The following is a 20,144-nucleotide window of genomic DNA, read 5'->3' on the forward strand; positions in this document are numbered from 1 at the left end:
CTGGGGAGGGGGTCGCGGGAGCTGAGACTCAAACGCCCAGCAGTGTCAGCCTGGGCTGGAGTGGCTAGGGGAACGGTCTTCTTTACATTATCCAAGAGAGCTGGAGTGGGAAGAGTGAAGTTTGGAGGAAAGGGGATCATTGCAAGTGACCGGAAGCGGTGAGAAGCTGACAACAGGCGTTGGTGCAAGGAAGTGAAAGGATCAAGGGAGAAAGAAGGGAGGTCCGTGTAAGTAGCGGAAGGGATTTGGTAATCAGAAAGAAGGTAGGTGTAAGTGAAAGAAGAGTGAAGTGTGGCTGGATCAAGAGGCCAGTTGAAGAGCGTTTGTGTAAGTGGATAGAGGATCGAGGAAAAGCCGTGGAAGTGGCCGGGGCCCAGGGCTGGAGGAGTGCCAAAGGTGGCCGGAAGGCTGCGGAGCGGAGCTCAAACCTGAGAGTGTTTGGAAATTGGAAGACTTGGTGGCGAACGAGAATCAGGAACCTGCCTCAAAGAGTGGGCGACGTATCCGGGATGTGGGATAAGAGGCTGGTCAGATTGGCCTTGTTGCAGCAGCTTCGGGCTGTTTACGGCATTAAGGTCAAGGGTGGACGTGGGCAGTGTGACCGCAGGAGACAAGAAACAGCCACGGAAGTAGGGGTAAGTTCTGGAAAAACGATTTAGGTTAAAAATGGTTGGTCACACCTGGTACCGAGACCAGTTATTAGATCATATATAAGACGTTCACTCTTTGGATCAAAAGTGATATTGTTAGGTGTGTCTAACTCTGTCCATGTGGCCACCTATTGATATTTAAATAAAGAGCTTTCTTAATTCTTTTCAGGATCTTTTGGTCATTGAGAGAAAGTTGCAGCGTTTTCCAACTTCAGCATTATTGAAATGTTAGACTATAATTGTCAGGGAAAAGGAATGGATTTAATAGCATCTCTGGCTTCTACCCAGTAGACTACCAGTAGCTTACTTCACTTATGACAACCAAAAATGTCTCCAGATATTGGCTATTTATTTATTTATTTGATTTTGAGGTACTGGAGACTAAGAACTCAGGGCAAAGCCACACACTTCTTAATCAATGACACGTTTCTTTAAGAAGCTGGAATGCAGGTACAAAAACAGTGGCAGATGCTTTATTTGCTCTTGGATGTGCAAAAACATTTAAGTTTACCAATACACAAGTTTACTCTTCGGATTCCTCAGTGTATTAAAATTTGTGCATTTTAAAAAAATGAGTTTCAAGATAGTTAGATGAAATTTAACTTAAATATTTGCCAAAGTGCAGCCTTGTATACCTCAGGACATAGTTTGAAAAGCAGTTTCTATAGAGTGTGGAAAAGAGGTCTAAAAGTAACCACCACCACCCCTCAGTGACAAGGGTGAAACTCAGAGCCTGGCATTTTCACTGTACCAGTGAGCATGGGCCAGTAAATATAACTACTGATATGTTTTAAGAGCTGTTTACATATCAACTGCTTAGTTAGCCCTTTATGTAAGTTAATGTTTATAAGTCACCTTTTTATAAAATGACCAAAGGAAAGTATAAATAAGGTCAGTATTTATAAGATTGCTGAAGGAATCTGTAGTATTTTTGGGGGAAATGTTAATGTTTGGGCCAGATTCTGTTTTAAGAATTTCCTTACTAAGCTCTAACTGGATTGATTTTTCATAAGTCTCTTAATTTTCTAATTACTTAATTTGCTAGATTGTTATGTCTTTATCTTGACTATCTTTGTACTCCCAAATGTCTAGCATCATGTCTAATAATAACTTTTTTTTTTTTTTTAACCAAAAGCTCAGGTATATATAGTAATATAAGAATGCATTTTCTTGTTCCTAAAGTTTTTAATTTACCCACTGATGAAGAACATTTTTTTTTTTTTTTAATGCCTTGCATTTGTGTTAGTGTAACTGGATTTGTCTTTTTAGGGTAAAGTATTTGGAGTACCTTTTAATGCATTGCCCCATTCCGTTGTACCAGAATATGGACACATTCCAAGGTAAGCAGCTTGAAATGGAGAATAAATATTTCAAACTGGTTTTAGATAGAGGGCTTGAAAATAGTTGATTGACACACATATGTTTTAAATCAGCAAAAGATTCCATCTCTCAACATAAGCTTATGTGAAAAATAAAATTTTGAGCTTTTACATAATTTAAATGTAATTTGTGCTCATTTCCAGGATTGAATTTTAATGTCCATTAATGAATAAATGTTAGAAATAAACTTATTTTTGTCTGCTTAATTTTTAGATTTACACCAGTTCTTTTGTCACAGCTCTCTGATTAAATACTATACTAAATTGCCAATTCAGTATTAATTTTTATATTTTTTATTTAAGAAATGTTGGATACAAATATTTAAAATAGAGGTATTTGCGAATATATATTATATAACACTTCAGCTTTTCTATGCCACTTACTATTTGTAAGTAACATTTTGGACTAACTACATCAAAAAAAATAGTGTTTGTTTTAAGACAATAGTTTTAAAAGGCATATCTTTTCTCTTTAATTATTTTCCCTTTATACAAAGTAGGGTTCATTTTGTCTACTTTAGTCCAATAATTTAGGTGTTAATTGATGCATCATGCAAGAGCATTTACTGAACCCCTTACTGCCCTAATACAATTTTTTCTTCATTTGTCCTTAGATATTGATTCATAGTGTAAGGTAACCACTTATCTGTTTTGCTTTTCATATGATGTATAGAAGACTTCATTTTCCTGAAATGAAAACCTATATTAATTTTCAATATTTGGAATTGCAAAGTCACATCCACAGAATAATGACTAAATCTTTGTTGTAATTTCTTAACCTCCTTTAAAAAACAAACACCAACTATCTGTCAATTACCCTGTATAAGCAGGGGATTGACATTCACCACTATGCATCAATACAACTATCTCAGTTGTATGTAGCTGGAATACATTTTTATTTGTTGGTACCAGCTGTTGAATATCTAAGTATTTAACGTTAACATTAAGTTTATTGTTCAAAATTTAAAAATTGAACATCCACCCCTTAATATGAGAAGAATTACAAGGACTGGGATATATCCTACTTTTTTGAGGAACAATGTTGGGGTGAGAAAAACTTTACCTTATTTTTTGGGCTAATGTAGTAGATGATGGATATTTAAATCTATGTATGCTTTAAAGATCACCATGGAGAGAATAGATAAAAAAAGATGACCTTGGTCATCCATATGTCATTCCACCATAAAGAGGTCTAATAAAAGAAGAGGAGCCAGAAAAAGAATTTGAGGAGGAGTTATAGGGAGACAGCAGGAAAACTAGTAGAGTCCTGAAAAAAGTATTTTTGAGCAGAGATGGTCAGATGTGTCAAATGCCAAAGGGTTAAGCAAAATGAGCACAATGAATTGACATGTATTTAGCAAAGCAAAGGGCATTGGTGACCTTGATGAGAGCTGTTTCATTAGAGTAATGAGGATGACAATCTGGAGAGGGTCAAGTAGAAGTAGAGGCAATAAGTAAGACAAGTCTATGCTCTGAAGGGAAGCACAGAAATGGAATAAAATTGAAGAGAATGTAGAATTGAGCAGGCACATTGAAGTTAGCATAAGAAGATGAGCCTTAGAGAAAAAAATTAGGAAGGAAGGAGGACAACTAAAAGTTTTTATTGTAAGAATTAAAGAGATTTGTGACATTACACTTTCTGAAAGTGGCAGAATACTCGGACCACTCATGTGTTTTGGCAGGAGAATAGGGTCTGGTCACTTAAAAAATCTCTTTCAGCTTTCTTGTTGATGCCTGCACATCTTTACAAGAGCATATTCAGACAGAAGGACTTTTTAGGAAATCAGGATCTGTTATTCGTCTCAAGGCACTAAAGGTGAGCATGTTCTTGAACTATAACTTTTCATTTGTATCATTTTTCTGATTTAGTTTTTATTATTGAAACATCTAGAAATATTATATAAATAATTGATTAGAATTAAATTCAAATAGCTTTTTTCCCAGCAAAATAATCTTTTTTTTTTCTCAAAAGAAATTGTGTCATTTATATAGTGCTTTAAAAGTTTAAAGATTAAGAAAATTTATGAAAGAAAGCTCTTTATTTAGATAATCTGCAATAAAAGCATCCAAAATGCTCAAGATTATTCATTTATTTCAGAATAAACTGGATCATGGTGAAGGTTGCCTGTCTTCTGCACTTCCTTGTGACATTGCAGGACTTCTTAAGCAGTTCTTTAGGGAATTGCCAGAGCCAATTCTCCCTGTTGATTTGCATGAAGCGCTTTTCAAAGCTCAACAGTTAGGAACAGAAGAGAAGAATAAAGCTACACTGTTGCTCTCCTGTCTTATGGCTGATCATACAATTGATATATTAAGATACTTCTTTAACTTTCTCAGGAATGTTTCTCTAAGGTAAGTGGTAATTAAAAGTTTTGTGAAATGATTGCTTAATTTCTCAACTACCTAAAGATTTACCCTTGTAGATAATAAATTTCATTTAGAATGGAAATTTTTCTAAAAAAAAAAGTCCTTACTATAAAAAGTAGGCCCTTTTTAATGTAAGAAAGTGTGCCAAGTTATTTATTTTCTTACTGTCTTAAGTCATTATGAGTACTTTGATGGCTTATTGGTCTTTATAAGAATCATTGTCCTCTGAATGGCTTTTTTTTAAAGTCTTTAAAAAATTTAAAAAATTTTTTTTATTGGTACATTATAATTATGCATAATGGTGGGGTTCCATTATAGCATATTTATACATGCACATAACATAATTTGATTAGATTCATTCCCCAGTACCTTCCCTTTCCCTTCTCTTCAACCTCCCCATGATCCACTTATTCTACTCAAATGGCTTCTGATTAGTATGTTTTAAAATATTTATGATTTGCTTTGTAAATTTCCCCCTTTCCTTGCTGTCATTGAGTCCATTATTTTACACATACTTGTCACTTCCTAATACTTCCAGTTTTCTATGTGTAGCTTTGAAAATTAGATAAACATGTTTAATTTGTGTGGAGAAGTAAAGTGTGAACTCTGATTAGCATGATTTTTTGATATATATTTAAATATACAGAGGCTATGTATTTTGGGTTCTTATGGGTTTTTTGTTATTGTTGTTGTTTTATTTCTGTGATGCTAGAGATTGAGCTCAGGACCTTGAACATGGTAGTAAGCTAGCTAGCACTCTACCATTGACCACTGAACTATACCATCAGTCCTTTTTTGCTTTTGTTTTTTTAAATTATGTTCAAGCCAATTTTGTTGATATATAGATTAGGGGTAACTATTTTGACTTGTGTGTGACTGATAAAGTAAGAAGTCTTCAAAATGTGCTCAATATGTTATTTTAACTTTCTGAACTTTTATCTTTTTATCCATCTAATAAACCTTTTATCATTTAAGATCCAGGGAGAATAAGATGGATAGTAGCAATCTGGCAGTAATATTTGCACCAAATCTTCTCCAGACAAGTGAAGGACATGAAAAGATGTCTGCTAACACAGAAAAAAGACTGAGATTGCAGGCTGCAGTAGTACAAACCCTTATTGATTATGCATCAGATATTGGTAAGATACAGTTGTTATTAATAGGATTTATTTAAGTGAGATCCCAACTTTTTCCAAGTGAATCATGAAGACAGCTATTAGAAAACTGGTTTATTATTATCTATATATTTGGGGCAGGGAGTGAAGAAAGAATAATAATTGTCTTATGAACATTTTCATTTAGGGCGTGTACCAGGTTTTATCCTGGAAAAGATACCAGCTATGTTGGGCATTGATGGTCTCTGTGCTACTCCATCACTGGAAGGCTTTGAAGAGGGTGAATATGAAACTCCTGGTGAATATAAGAAAAGGCGAAGACAAAGTGTTGGAAGTAAGTGTCAGTCTCATTTTAGGGAGGAGTACTATGATTTACTTTTATCTAAATGATTTTCTTTTATCTAAAATGTATTTGAACATCAAGAAGCATAAGCTATGATATGTGTCTTTCTGATGCTTATAGCATAGTTGGAAAAGCATGACATATGCATGAGAAAAGTTAAAGTGACAATACACTCTAATATTAAATACTAAATCTTTAGCAAAAATGTAAAATGTCTTCAAAGGAGAAAAGTTCTTTGGGTCATAAGGATCAAGGGACTCCTCAAAGAGGAAGACAAACTAAGCCTCCTTGAAGACTGGATGGAATCAAGGGGAATTTTGTGGAAGATCAGAAAACTTGTATCCTCTAAGAGATAGGAAGTGTGCTATGAAGAATTACTTGTATGGGGAAGATGTAATCTATATCTGTGTCTGTAAGTAAACTAGTGTGACTTGAATAAAGGATTCATTGTATGGATTAGCATGGTATTATGGTGAGCTTGATGCCAGGCTAAAGAACTAGAATATTAACCTGCATGTTGGTGAACCATTGAAGATTTATAAATTGAGGAATGACATGATTAAAGTATTTTTTGAAAATTATGACTTAATTTAAAATTGGAGGCAGGAAGAATGGTCAAAATATGTGTGGCGATAACATAAGTGTGAGATCTTTGAACTGGAAAGTGGTGTGAATTTAGTTAGAAGTGCAAACTAAATAATGAATGAATATTATTGGAAAGGATCAAAAAGATCAAAAGTTATATTACGGTGAGGTTGATAGTAAGATTTCTTACCTCTTGGTTAAGAAGACACAGATCATTTCTCCTTCTTAATAAATTTCTACCACCTTAGGTAGGAAGTTTTTCTTTTGACTACAAGAACAAATAGTTAACTATCATTCCTTTTATATCTATTGATTTGTGTTAATTGTTTTTTTTTGTTTCTTCTTGCATCCTTGTAGATTCCCCTTATGACTTCTATATTATTTCCCTAAGGCTAGTTTATGGTAGCAAAGTACCATAAACTTAAGTGACTTAAAACAACAGAAATATATGTCACAGTTCTCGAGGCAAGACTGCAACCAAGGTGTCAGCTAGGCCTTTCATATCATAATGCTTTCTTACCTCTGCCTAGCTTCTGGTGGTATTTCTGGAGCACACAGTTTAACTCATAAATCGTCCTACTACAAATATAGCTATTTCTTTGACACAGATCATTTTTATTGTCATCTTTCCTTTTGTGATCTCATCCATTCCTATAGTTTCAGTTCATTTCCAGTTAAATAGATGACCACCAGATCTCTAAACATCAGTTCCACTTTACTAATGGCCTACTAAGGCAGTCTTCTGTTCTTCCTTGGTGCTTTAAGTTTGACATTTTGGAAATGACAATCTCTAGCTCTTTAAAAACCAATTCTGTTGAATTCCATTTTCTAAAAAAAATAAAACAAAGCAAAAACAAAAAAATTCTATTTTAACACTAACACCAGGGGCTGGGGTTCTGGCTCAGCAGTAGAGCGCTCGCTTAGCATGTGCGAGGCCCTGGGTTTGATCTTCAACACCACATATAAATAAATAAATTAAATAAAGGTATTAATGGGGGGGGGGGTGCTGGGGTTTGGCTTAGTGGTAGAGCGCTCGCCTAGCACACATGAGGCACTGGGTTCAATCCTCAGCACCACATACAAATGAAATAAAGATTGTGTGCCCACCTACAACAAACAAATAAATAAAACACTAGCACCATCACCATTCCTTAGACTCTCAGGCTTTAAACCCTGGGCTCATAACTGTTATTACTTCACCATCTCTATTCACATTTTTCAAATTCTAAGGTTCATTCTTTGCATCTAATGTTCATTCTTTACTGCATCTAACTAAGAATTTCCTTAGACTTTGAGCCTCCTTCTTGAATTCACCCTCTTATTGCTGAAGTCAAGTATCTCACACATCTTTAAAAAACTCTCCTTGATAATACTAATATTTACAGCTTAAATTTTAGTAGAGGTCTTTCATAGGATTGCTCTAGCATGTCTCTCTTTTATACTACCTAAACTTTAGTCAAACTTAGTGATTTGTTGTTTTCAGATACTTGTTCTTTTGCTTATACTGTTTATGATATGTTTTTATATTTTTTCTTTCATCTATTCCTGCTGTCCAGTTTTTCCTATGTTGAAATCATTCTTTTTAAATGAGAATAATTTCAATGTTTTTATAAGTTGATATAAAAGTTCGATGTTAAAAGATCACTAGTACCTCTAAGACTTGGTGAAAGGCTGATAGGTGTTAAATTTTAATTATATGATTACATCTTGCATTTTAGATTTTGTTAATGGAGCACTGAATAAATTGAAATCTAACAGAACACCCTGTATTACACCTCAGCAGGATAGAACTGGTAGGTAGTTTTTACATTTATCTATTTAAATGATGTCTATAGTCTACAAAAAATAGTTGTAATAATGATTATCTAACATTTTAGTTAATGATCCAATTGAGCTTAATCAAATCCAAACACTTATTTTCAGTATAGTACTATATATTTTATGTTGTGATATTGCTAATTACATTGGATATAATGAACCCAAAATAGTCTGTTATATTTTGAGCTTACTTTCTTTTCCTTGTGGTGATGGGGTTCAAACCCAGGACCTCACAATCACTAGGCAAGCACTGTAGATACTGAGCTTCAGTATCTTTAGAAGCTTGATACTGATACCTAAATCCTTTAATTTTCTTAATCATGATATTCAGTTGCTTGTAATTTGGATGCTGCTTAACATATGAAAATAGTTCAACGTCAGTTTTGGTTAAGAGCTGGAAATTTTTTATTATATGTTCTAGTATCTTATTCTAGTTTGTTTGTGTCTAAAAGTATTGAGCTGATAACAGACAATATGGTATTTTCTGTTTTCCAGAGTGAAGAAATGAACTGGTTAATCTCAGTTATAATGAAAAGCAAATACAATAGATCAGTTTTTGTCTCAACGTCTTGACTATAATTTAGTTATTAATATTCTTATTTTATGTTAATATTCTTTAATTTGTGTTACATGCATCTTTAAGTCTATTTAAGTTACTGCTCCTTAAGAGTCTTACCTCTTTTGCATCTTCCTTATTTTTATTTTAAGTAATTACAGAGTGTTAATGTAGTTATATAACGTGTTTGATGAAAATGTACCTCTCACATTTTTTTAAATTGATTTTTATACTGCTCACATTTTTTGGTTAACTCTAAGAGCTTTATAAGGAAAATTTATATAAAGCTTTTTGTATTTTGTCAACTCTGGTTTTTTGGTTCATTTTCAGCTCAACTGTCTGTATCACCAGTGATTCTTACACCAAATGCTAAGCGTAAACTGCCAGTAGATTCTTCTCATGGTTTCTCAAGTAAGAAAAGGAAGTCCATCAAGCACAATTTTAACTTTGATCTGTTGCCAAATAATCTCTTCAATGGCAGTTCCACACCAGTACCAGGTAACAAATATAATTTATATAATTGAGTTGTAAACATTAACGTGTCTATTCTAAGCAAAGAATTATTTCAGGTTGACAACACCTTTAGGAGACTGAATTTTATTTTTATGTTTTATCAAATTTCTGTTTATTTTTTTTTAATAATTTTTCTGCCTTTAAAAATAGACACTGATTTAATATAATTAATATGTGGATGTGTTTTATGGTCATTTCTATTGCAAGTTATAATGAATAACTCAGAGTGAGAGTTTGGGCTTCTGTGGATAGCATTGGTGCTTAGGTTTTATGTGATTGGACATTCTAAATCCTGCTTTAGTTACATCTGAGTCTATAGTCTATGGCTGTGGCTTTATTGCTGTCTTATGTTGAATTGAAACTGTCAGAAGTTTGGTCATCATGAACTAGAGTCAAGGTGTTACTATTTAGGGTTATAGTTTAGGAGATGGGTATTTTTATAATTTTTATACCAAAGTACCTTTTATAAAAGCTTTAAAACTTTGTATACAATGTTCTTTGTGGAATGGTTTCCATATCCATTTCAAGGTGTTTATTTTTAATTGACAAATAGTAATTTATGGGGTATGGTATGTTTCAAAACATGTACACAATATGTGGATATTTCAGTACATGTACACAAGTGTGTAATTATTAGATCAGGACAATTGACATAATTTCAGACATTTACCATTTTTTTGTGTCTGGAACAAAGTCCTCTCCTAGCTATTGAATACTAAATTTTTGTTACTGTAGTCTTAGATTTAATTGGCTCTTTTAGCATGTACAGAATAAAAGTTGACTTATACTAACTTTATGATTAAAAAAATAAATAAACCCTACTATTCCCATCTTGTATTTGTCTCTCATTTAATCAAAATATTAGTGGTATCTGAGTCCTTTCTTACATATTTTTTTTAAGAGAGAGAGAGAGAGAGAATTTTAATATTTATTTTTTTTTTAGTTTTTTTAGCGGACACAACATCTTTGTTTGTATGTGGTGCTGAGGATCGAACCCGGGTTGCACGCATGCCAGGCGAGCGTGCTACCGCTTGAGCCACATCCCCAGCCCATCTTACATATTTTTTGATTTCAGAAAATGGAATTCAGTAGCTGAGTTTTGAACTTTTCTCCTGCAAAGCCATTAGTCATTTTGTTTTTTTCCTGTTATTCAAAGACTTATGCTTTCCTTAAATTAAAGGGAATAAACTTGTGATTTTTGAAGAAAAACCCTCTTCAGAGGTTCTGTGTGGCTTATGAAAGTGTAAGAATTCTGATGATTAACATCTGTAGTTATTTCAGGAGTAAGAGATTAGAGATTTAAACTCCTTGGAAGTAACATTAGGTCTTTCCAGTTTGGAAGACTTTACAAATGGCAGATGGGAATTGTAGCTTTACCTACCTTTACTTATTAGCATAACAATATCTTCCCTAAGGAATGAACCTGTGATTTCTTCTCTTCCAAGCTGCCCCCTAAAAGCTTAAACATTCTTATGTTTTTTTAACGTTAATTTGAACCTGGGTAATTAGTGACTTCTTTATATATAAAAAAGTTCCACAACAGTTCCTATTATTTTTAACTCACCATTTTTCTTTGATCCAGATTTTTTCATCCATTATTTAATAAATTCCATCTGAAAGAATGAAAATAGGTTGATTTCTGAGTAAATATTTATATAGCAGATAACATGCTTTATTATACATAAGCATTAATGTATAGTCCATAGAGTGTGTATTTATAACATTTCTTTTTATAGTGTAATAAATTTTACATCCTACATTTTCTGACCATGCCTCCTTTTAATCACTGATACATTTTCAAGATGACTAGCCTGTAGCCCTGGGATAAAGCTACCTATGGCAAATTGGTTGTATTATGTTAACCAAAGCTTTCTTTAGCCAAATGTACCCCAAAGTCATGAATATCTCTTTAAAATTCAATAAAAATGAATAGAGAGAATTTGTTTTTCTAATAACTTTATTTATTATTTTCTGTGGTGCCAAGAATCAAACCTAGTGCCTCACATGTGCTAGGCAAGTGCTCCACCACGGATCCACAGCCTCAAACAAGATAATTCTGATATATACTGGGTATAATTTAGACATAAGTTATATGTATTTGGAGCCCTTGTTTATAACTATTTCACTTTCTTCATAATTTCTTTTTTACTTTAGTTGATTTCATGATATAAATGATGTTGAACAGCTCAATTAAATTGTTTCTATTGTGACCCAGTTATTCACAGGAAAAGGCAGTGGCAAAGTTAACTATCAGCATTGATATAGAAAATTAGGGTTTTTGTTGTTATTGTTGTTTATTTTTATTTTATGTTTGTTGTTGTTGTTTGGTAGCAGGGATTGAACTCGGGCACTTGAGCACTGAGCCACAGACAGGGTCTCACTAAATTGCTTAGTGCCTTGCTTTTGCTGAGGCTGGCTTTGAATTTGTGATCCTCCTGCCTCAGCCTCCTGAGCCACTGGGATTACAGGCATGTGCCACTGTGCCTGGCAGAAACTTAGTTTTCATTTGACAAAATTTTGAACAAATTATACTCCAGAATCAGTAAATAGTGATTGGCTAACAGATGCATTCTGAATACTCAGACAACCAACACATTTGTCAATATTTATTTTTCATAGTAGCATTAATATTTTGTACCAGAGACTACACTGGACATTGTGTGATATACATATGTGTGTGTATGTAATATAAATATTCATCCAAGAAGTCTATTTTCAGAGTTGACCTGTTTTGTAAGTGGCCAGGGTGGGGGATACTCAATTCTCTTCCACAGCTTGCTCTCTCCAATGTATGACACTGTCCAGCCCTTCCTTGTATTATCAAGAGTATGAAGCAAAACTAATGTAAAAGTTGTAGTTAGTGTAACCTTTAACTGGCCTACTTTTCTTTTAGTTGGGTCAGTTATTTTACATCTGAAGTTTCTAACCAGAAATTTTGATTTTTGTTGTTGCTTAGAGGAGGAAATCGAGGCTTTAAATCTAATTGCTGCTTTTACTATTTTATACTTTGAAAAAGAAATAGTGTGTGTGTTATATTACATGTGGTTATTTTTTATAGTTCACTTTGATGCAAGCCCAGAAGTGTCATCTCAGAGTTCACTCTCTCCCATAGCCATCAGTGGAAACCATTTGACCACAGATGTGCTAAGGCGAAGTAAAAGGATTGCAGGCAAAAAAGTCTGCAGGTAATTTATCTAAGACATTTTGTTTTCATTGGACAGATATTTGGTGTGTGTGTATATATATTATACATAAGTAGTAATAGTATATATCATGTGATTCAAATATGATTCTTGGTCAAATATTTTTTTCATTCTACCAAGAATCATATTTGAAACATAATTTGTAAAAAAAAAATCTTGTAATCAAGTGCACTTCACACATTAACCAGGAATACAGTTCCTAATTTGAGTTCATGTTCATTTTGCTTACTTAAAAATCTATTTTATGTCAATATTTTAACTTTTCCTATTAATTTAAAAAACTAGTGATCCTGGTTTATAAGCAACTAACTAATTTTGTGATAAATACATTATTTATATATGCAAATAGTGTATATGTATCTTTTTTTTTTTTTTTTGGCATCAGGGATTGAGCCCAGAGGTACTTAACCACCAAACCACATCCTCAGCCCTTTTTATTTATTTTTTATTTTGAGACAGGGTCTTGCTAAGTTGCTTAGGGCCTTGCCAAGCTGCTGAGGCTGGCTTTGAACTCACAATCTTCCTGCCTCAGTCCCCTGAGCTGCTGGGATTTCAGGCATGAATCACCGGGCATTTATGGTATTCTTTTTTTTTTTTAATATTTATTTTTTAGTTTTAGGTGGACACAGTATCTTTATTTTATTTTTATGTGGTGCTAAGGATTGAACCCAGTCTCATGCATGTGAGGCAAGCATTCTACCACTGTGTCACAACCCCAGCCCCATATATCATATCTTAAAGTTTAACTAGTTTATAATAATTTATTACTCTGTTCATTTATTAATAATATAATTTTGGGGGCTGGGCTTGTGGCTCAGCAGTAGAGCGCTCACCTAGCACATGCAAGGTCCTGGGTTCGGTCCTCAACACCATGTAAAAATAAATAAAAGGTATTAAAAAAATTTTATATATATATATATATATATATATATATATATATAATAATTTGTTGTGTACTTTCTTAAATTTCATTTTGCAAGAATATCTGGTATTTATGCTATAAAAAGATGTTTTAAATTTCACTTTTTTTAGGGTGGAATCAGGAAAAGCAGGCTGCTTCTCTCCTAAAATCAGCCGTAAAGAAAAGGTTAGAAGATCTCTCCGTTTGAAATTTAGTCTGGGGAAAAATAGCAGAGATGGAGTAAGTGTCTTATCTCATTAATCTGTTTATATTAGCATAAAGCTGAAGGCTTGATAATAAAAGACTACTTTGAACACTACTTTCCCTCCATCTACTATACCATTCTCTACTCTTCTTTATAGCAACACTTTTGTCCCAATAATCTCATGAAACTGCTCTTACCAAAGTTGCCCATAAATTCAGTGTTGCTTAAACCATCAATTAAATATAATTTCTTCTTTAACCTGAACCTGTCAGCACCATTTGACACAGCTCCTCTTTGGTATACTCTTCTTTCCTTGGCTTCTTCCCTGCCTTTTCAAATTACTTTGTAACAGAATGCCCAAAATTTAGTCTTCAGGCTTGTTTTCTGTATCTACTCACTCAAGGAAACAGCCTTAAACTTAGGACTTTCAAGTTTAAGTTCTCCCAGAACACTCTCCTGAGCAAATTGACCTTTTTCTTGGCTAAGCATGTACTAATCCAAGTATTTTTCTTTTTTTATTTTATTTTATTTATTTTTTTGGCGTGGGATACCAGGGATTGAACCCAGGGGCACATAGCCACTGAGTCACATCTGCAGCCTCCTTTTTTAAAATTTATTGTTTTTATTTAGAGACAGGGTCTTGCTAAGTTGCTTAGGGCCTCACTAAGTTGCTGAGGCTAGCTTTGGATTCACAATCCTCCTGCCTCAGCCTCCCAAGCCACTGGGATTTCCGGCCTCAAGTATTTCTTAACATCTGCCTATCTGAATTCCTTACTTGGATTTTTTCCTGAAGTATAACCTGTCCCAAGCATAGTTCCTGAGATGTGTTTCTTTGCTGCTCTTCTACCCTCCCCATACCACACTTCCACTTGCAGTCTTCCTCATTTCAGTTATACAACTTATTCTAATCACGTAGATGAAAACCATGGCACAGGGCTGGGGATGTGGCTCAAGCGGTAGCGCGCTCGCCTGGCATGCATGCAGCCCGGGTTCGATCCTCAGCACCACATACCAACAAAGATGTTGTGTCCGCTGAGAAGTAAAAAATAAAAATATTAAAAAAAAAAAAAAAACATGGCACATTCTTGATTCCTTAGTTTTTCTCTCTTGTACTACCTCTAGCCCATTAGAAAAGCCTGTCTAACTTCTGCTTTGAGAGCATCTCCAGACTGATTCATTCTCTCTTTTTTTTTTTTAAAGAGAGAGTGAAAGGAGAGAGAGAGAGAGAATTTTTTTTTTTAATATTTATTTTTTAGTTCTCGGCGGACACAACATCTTTGTTGGTATGTGGTGCTGAGGATTGAACCCGGGCCGCACGCTTGCAAGGCGAGCGCGCTACCCCTTGAGCCACATCCCCAGCCCCTGATTCATTCTCCTTAGTGCACTTTTCCCACTTTAAGTTCCATCTTTTCTCAGCTGGATTACTGCAGTAAGCACCTTTTAACAAATAGATTAACTTGCTTCAATATTGTTGCCAAATGATTCTTTTAGTACTCAGATTAAGTCATGTTACTTCTCTTTTCAGAACATTCCATTGACTCTTCATTTCATTCTGAATAAAAAGAATGAAAATAATAATTAGAATAATAATAAAAATAAAAAGGATGAAAAACCACAGCTCCTTTATTGACCTATATAATATTCCACATGATCTATTCCCTGGACATGTCTCTGAGCTCTGCTCCTGACAGTGCTTCCTTGCTCACTCTGCTTCATTCACTGACCTCCTTGCCTTTTGTTGAATGTGCCAGACTTTGCTTTAGCCTCAGAGACTGCACTGGCATTTTCTTCTCCCTGAAATATTCTTTCTCACCCCTTGAATTTTTTTTTTTTTTTTTTTTTTTTTGGCATTACTGGAATTGAACCCAATTACACCCTACCATGGAGTACATCTCCAGTCCTTTTTATTTATTTTATTTTGAGACAGGATTTTGCTAAATTGCCCAGCCTGGCTTGGAATTATTGATCCTCCTGCCTTAGCTTCCTGAGTAGCTGGGATATCAGGTGTGCACCACTGCGCCTGGCTTCCCCCTTAAATCTTCATGGCTCTTGCCCTTAGTTTTCTTTACTCACAAATCACCTTATTTAAAAATCACACTCCTACCTTTACCATGCTATATCCTCTATACTGTTTTGCTATCCTACATAGCAGTTTTTACCTTGTGTGTTGTATTTATACATATAATTTATTGTTTCTCTTGTTTTGATTGAATCTCCTAATCTACAATATAAATTTCATGATATTAATATTTTGATCTTTTTGTTTATTTATTTTCACTATTTATGAGCAGGCCTAGAGACAGCATAGAATTTGGTTTTAATTAGTAAGTATGGGAGGCTGTTTTTATTTTATATCATTTAATACCAATTGGTGTGTGCAGTTTCCATTAGCAGACAAGAATATTTGTGTTTGCTATAAATTCCCCCAATTATGTCTTTTTATTCAGCTGTAGATTTTGATACCTACTAAAAAATGTACTCTGTCATAATTGTTTGAATTAACTAGGTTTACTTTTTAACCAAAAATTTCAATTTTTCTTTTCTGTACAGAATGGATGTTCTGGTGTCAATAAATATGAAAATGTTGGTCGGAGACTTGCAAATCAACAAAATTTAGAAAATAGGATTGAATCTGTAAAAACAGGCCTACTTTTTAGCCCAGATATAGATGAAAGATTACCAAAGAAAGGTACATTTACATGATATTGTTAGAATTTTACCACAAAATCCTGTTTTAGTTATCTTTTTAATGTAAAGCTATATTAAGCAATATGCTAATCTAGAAATTAAAAGTTTATGTTTGAATAGTGAAAATATTTGACTTGTACTGTATTTTTCTAACAGTAACTAAAGGATACTTATAAGTGTAAATATCAAAATATTTTACTTTTTATAGTAAAAATTATTTCTTTTAACACAGGTGTTTAATTTTTTTAGAAGTAAATGCTTAATACATTTATTTGCCAGGCATTTGGGTAATATTTCAAAACTAGATCAGATATAATGGATTAAAAGCACTTAACTGCTTTATTTTAGGTTCAAAAAAGATCAGTAAGTCTGAGGAAAACTTATTAACTCCTGAGCGACTAAATGAAACAAGTTACCGGATGTCTTGGACAGGACCTAGTAATTCAAGTTTTCAAGAAATGGATGCAAATGAAGCTTCTCCAATAATGGGAAATCTTGAGGTGGGAAACTTTTCTTTGGAACCTGATATAACTGTTGAGAAGTCACCTGCTACATCATGTGAACTTAGCCCTTCCACTTTACACAGCAAGCCTAACAGCAGTGTAATAGGAAGCTCCCTTAGTGGGGATGAAAATAACTTGACCTCAGAGACTCTGGTGAAGATTCAGAAAGCATTTTCTGAGTCTGGAAGTAATCTTCATGAATTGATAAATCATAGGCAGTCATCAGTTACTAATGTGGGGAAAGAAAAATTAAGTGAAACATCTGATATACAGTATAGTCCAGAGAAAAATCTATTTAAAACTAATGATTTGACTGTGAGAGAATCAGTAGAAAAGTATGAAAACCACACTGGTAAAGACGAAAATTGTTTTTCAGAAATAGACCTCTCACCATATCAAACTCAAAAATTTGGTAGGGAAGCATCTGTAAAATGTTACTCAACAGAGATAAAGGTAGAACATGAAAAAGACATTCATTCAAAAGATTACTTAAATGAGCAAAAATTCCCCAATGATGAACAAATTAAGGAGCAGTGGTTCCCACAAAATAAACTAAATACTAAATCAAAGGAGAATGAGAACATGATCAAAGAGAACTTAGTGAAATGTACAGCTTCTAGGGAAGAAGAGGATAAATCCTCTTTCTCACCGCAGAGTACTTGTCATATAACAGCCCTTTCTAAACCCAGGCCTATGAGAATTGCTAAACAACGATCACTTGTAGAAAAATGTGATAAAACGGTTTCTGAAAGTTTACAAATGACAGAGCATGGAAAAGTTTCAGATCACATACAGTGGTTTAATAAACTTTCTTTAAATGAACCAAGTAAAATAAAAGTGAAGTCACCTCTTAAGTTTCAGCGCACTCCAGTCCGTCAGTCTGTCAGAAGAATTAATTCTTTGTTGGAATATGACAGACAACCTAAACAGCAGAAGTTGGCAAGTCTTGGTGATGTTGCTTCTCCCCTGGTTAAATCAGTGAGCTGTGACAGTGCTCTTCCCTCTTGTACAGAAAGTACGTCAAAAGATTCCTCTATTTCACATATGAAGTCAGTTCCTAAAGATCAGAGGTCTACATCGCATGAACAGTCTGTCATTGGTGAAATTTCAAAATCAAGCGTGGAGTTAACCTCTACATCTTCCTTAAAGAAGAAGAGGCACCCAGGTTCTGTGAATGCTTCTCTTGGGTCTACTAGAGTTTGCAAGCAGGAGGTGATATCCGATGGCCAAATTAAGGTTCCATTTGATGACCTGACTAATCATAATATATTAAAATCTGTTGTAAATAACAATGTGGGTTTTTCTCCTGAGATAAAAAATAAGGTCCTTAGGAAACCATCAGAAAGAGAAAGGGTCTGGTACAAAGGTTCTCCAAAAAATCCTATTGGAAAGACTCAACTACTACCAACAAGTAAACCTGTAGATTTGTAATAGGCAAATGTTATACTTGACATTAATGTAAATAAAATTAGCAATTGATTATGTGACTTGTAGGATAATCCACATATTAGTTTGTATTGTTAAGCAGTAGGTTTTCTCAAACATTTTAATTTCACAGCATAACAACTTGGATTTTTATACTTGTACATGTGACTACTATGTTTTTCTTAATTATAGCAGTATTTAAACTTTAATTTTGTTGTGATCTCTTTGAAACTTACTGTTTTAAAGAAATTGTTGCTTGGATTTAGAAAAAATTAATTTTTGAAAATGGCATGATTTTTATTTTGTATGTGTGATGGGAAGAGTGAAACAAGTTGTGTCTATTTTTTTGTTATTCCTTCAAGTCAGATAAGGTTTCTATTAAAAAAAAATCTGTACTATGGAAAGGGAAGGGGTAAGCCCCACAAATCTTTTGTCTTGAATTATATTTATGGTTATTGTCTTTACCTAAATTCCTGGAAATCCATTTACTTCACTCTGGTATCTTGATACTTTATTCCTATTTTGGGGCAGATTCATCTGGTTTATGTATCTCCTGTAAATGTACAGTTGTGTTCAATGATGGCTAAAGCAGAATGATGACTAAACTGTGCTCACACATTATTTTTAGGCCATACTCTGTTTCTAAAAGTAATTTGCACAAATGTGTTTGTATCTGTTTTGTCCAATATAGAATTGGAAATTATTTAAGGAGGAATAATTGAACTTGAAAATTTAATCAAGATGATTTTTTAAATATTGCAGATGCTGGATTTTAGAATTTGAATAGTAGATGCACCTCTGTAAATTTTATTTGGATAAAACTTATGATGGTTTTATCTTGTGTATAAATGTTATTTATTTAGCATAGATATTAAAGATAACTTTCTGCAAAATGACTTGCCTGAGACTCAAATCCAAATTGTCAAGCATATCTGTCTAAATTTATTTTAAAGCTTTTGTCCTCTTTTCTATATTTATAACCTCAAAATTAGTCATTTCTCAAAACTAATCTGTAGTTATACACATGTTTATCTGATATCAAAACAAGTTTGTAATATAGACTATATATACATTTTAGATGTTTATGGTACAGGTTGAGGATACCTTAATTAAACTGGGACCAGAAATGTTTCAGATTTTGAAATATTTACATAGACTTCATTGGTGGAACATTCCTAAGGTAAAATTTGAAACACTTTTTAGGATGTTGTGGATCAAACCAGGGTCTTGGGTATGTTCTGAATGCATTCTACCACTGAGCGACACCTCCAGATTTTTTTTTCTTTTTATCTATAATCTGAAACCTTGATCCTCATGTCAGTGTTCAAAACACTAATGATTTCAGAGCATTACAGATTTGGATTGGATTAGGGATGCTCAGCCTATTTTTCTAATAGTAAGTAGAGGCAGAAAGCATTCTTACATTGAGATTTATGTTGTCTGACTTAAAGCAGTTTTCACTTCTAAAGTTTTTGATGTCATTTTGTAACTGTGGGGAAGAGGGGTAAAATGTTGAATTGTAACACTAATGCAGTAAGAAGGCATGGGATGTTAACTGTACAAATCACCTGAATTACTGGCTTTTCTGAAAGATGAGTCAGTAATGAAAGATGTTCATTATTTTAAATACCCACTCCTATTTTTGTTAGCTAAAAGCTGCAATACAATATGTGAGAGTATGGAAATCAATAGCTTGGAAACAATAATTGGAGAAAATCTAAAAAGTTAGAGTTTAGAGTTGAATTAATGTCTTTTTCTTACACAGAACAGAGATAATGTTAACTTCATGGCATTAACAGGGAACAATACTAAAATAGAATTCAGGACTTAAAGAACTCAGTTACATCAATCATAAACATTTAAAACCACGCCAGGCATGGTGGTGCATGCCTG

The 20,144-nt window shown here is 33.7% G+C and overlaps 1 protein-coding gene across 2 annotated transcripts; it reads left to right on the top strand.

The window, feature by feature from the left end:
• The first annotated feature begins 184 nt into the window (after window positions 1-184).
• ARHGAP11A (Rho GTPase activating protein 11A) lies at window positions 185-18,758 on the top strand. 2 transcript variants are annotated; one of them, XM_081293298.1, is made up of 12 exons: window positions 185-635; window positions 1,920-1,990; window positions 3,749-3,845; window positions 4,128-4,381; window positions 5,372-5,535; window positions 5,699-5,845; window positions 8,158-8,232; window positions 9,144-9,311; window positions 12,385-12,511; window positions 13,562-13,670; window positions 16,186-16,324; window positions 16,672-18,758. In XM_081293298.1, exons 1-12 carry the CDS (start codon window positions 510-512, stop codon window positions 18,255-18,257), a joined length of 3,063 nt encoding a protein of 1,020 aa, XP_081149424.1. In that variant the 5' UTR covers window positions 185-509; the 3' UTR covers window positions 18,258-18,758. The 2 variants fall into 2 exon arrangements, with proteins under 2 accessions (XP_081149424.1, XP_081149423.1); XM_081293297.1 differs by having other exon boundaries at window positions 368-635; window positions 13,562-13,616.
• Window positions 18,759-20,144: the final 1,386 nt, after the last annotated feature.

The sequence above is a fragment of the Spermophilus citellus genome (assembly GCF_964194105.1).
Source record: "Spermophilus citellus genome assembly, chromosome: 4".
Lineage (NCBI taxonomy): Eukaryota > Metazoa > Chordata > Mammalia > Rodentia > Sciuridae > Spermophilus > Spermophilus citellus.

What these genes read in the sequence shown, in the direction of transcription:
- ARHGAP11A (XM_081293298.1), top strand. Translation starts at nt 510, where the DNA reads ATGTGGGATAAGAGGCTGGTCAGATTGGCCTTGTTGCAGCAGCTTCGG. An exon ending in GAATATGGACACATTCCAAG is followed by an intron (nt 1,991 to 3,748) that starts GTAAGCAGCTTG and finishes AATCTCTTTCAG; the next exon opens with CTTTCTTGTTGATGCCTGCA. An exon ending in TGAAAGATTACCAAAGAAAG is followed by an intron (nt 16,325 to 16,671) that starts GTACATTTACAT and finishes GCTTTATTTTAG; the next exon opens with GTTCAAAAAAGATCAGTAAG.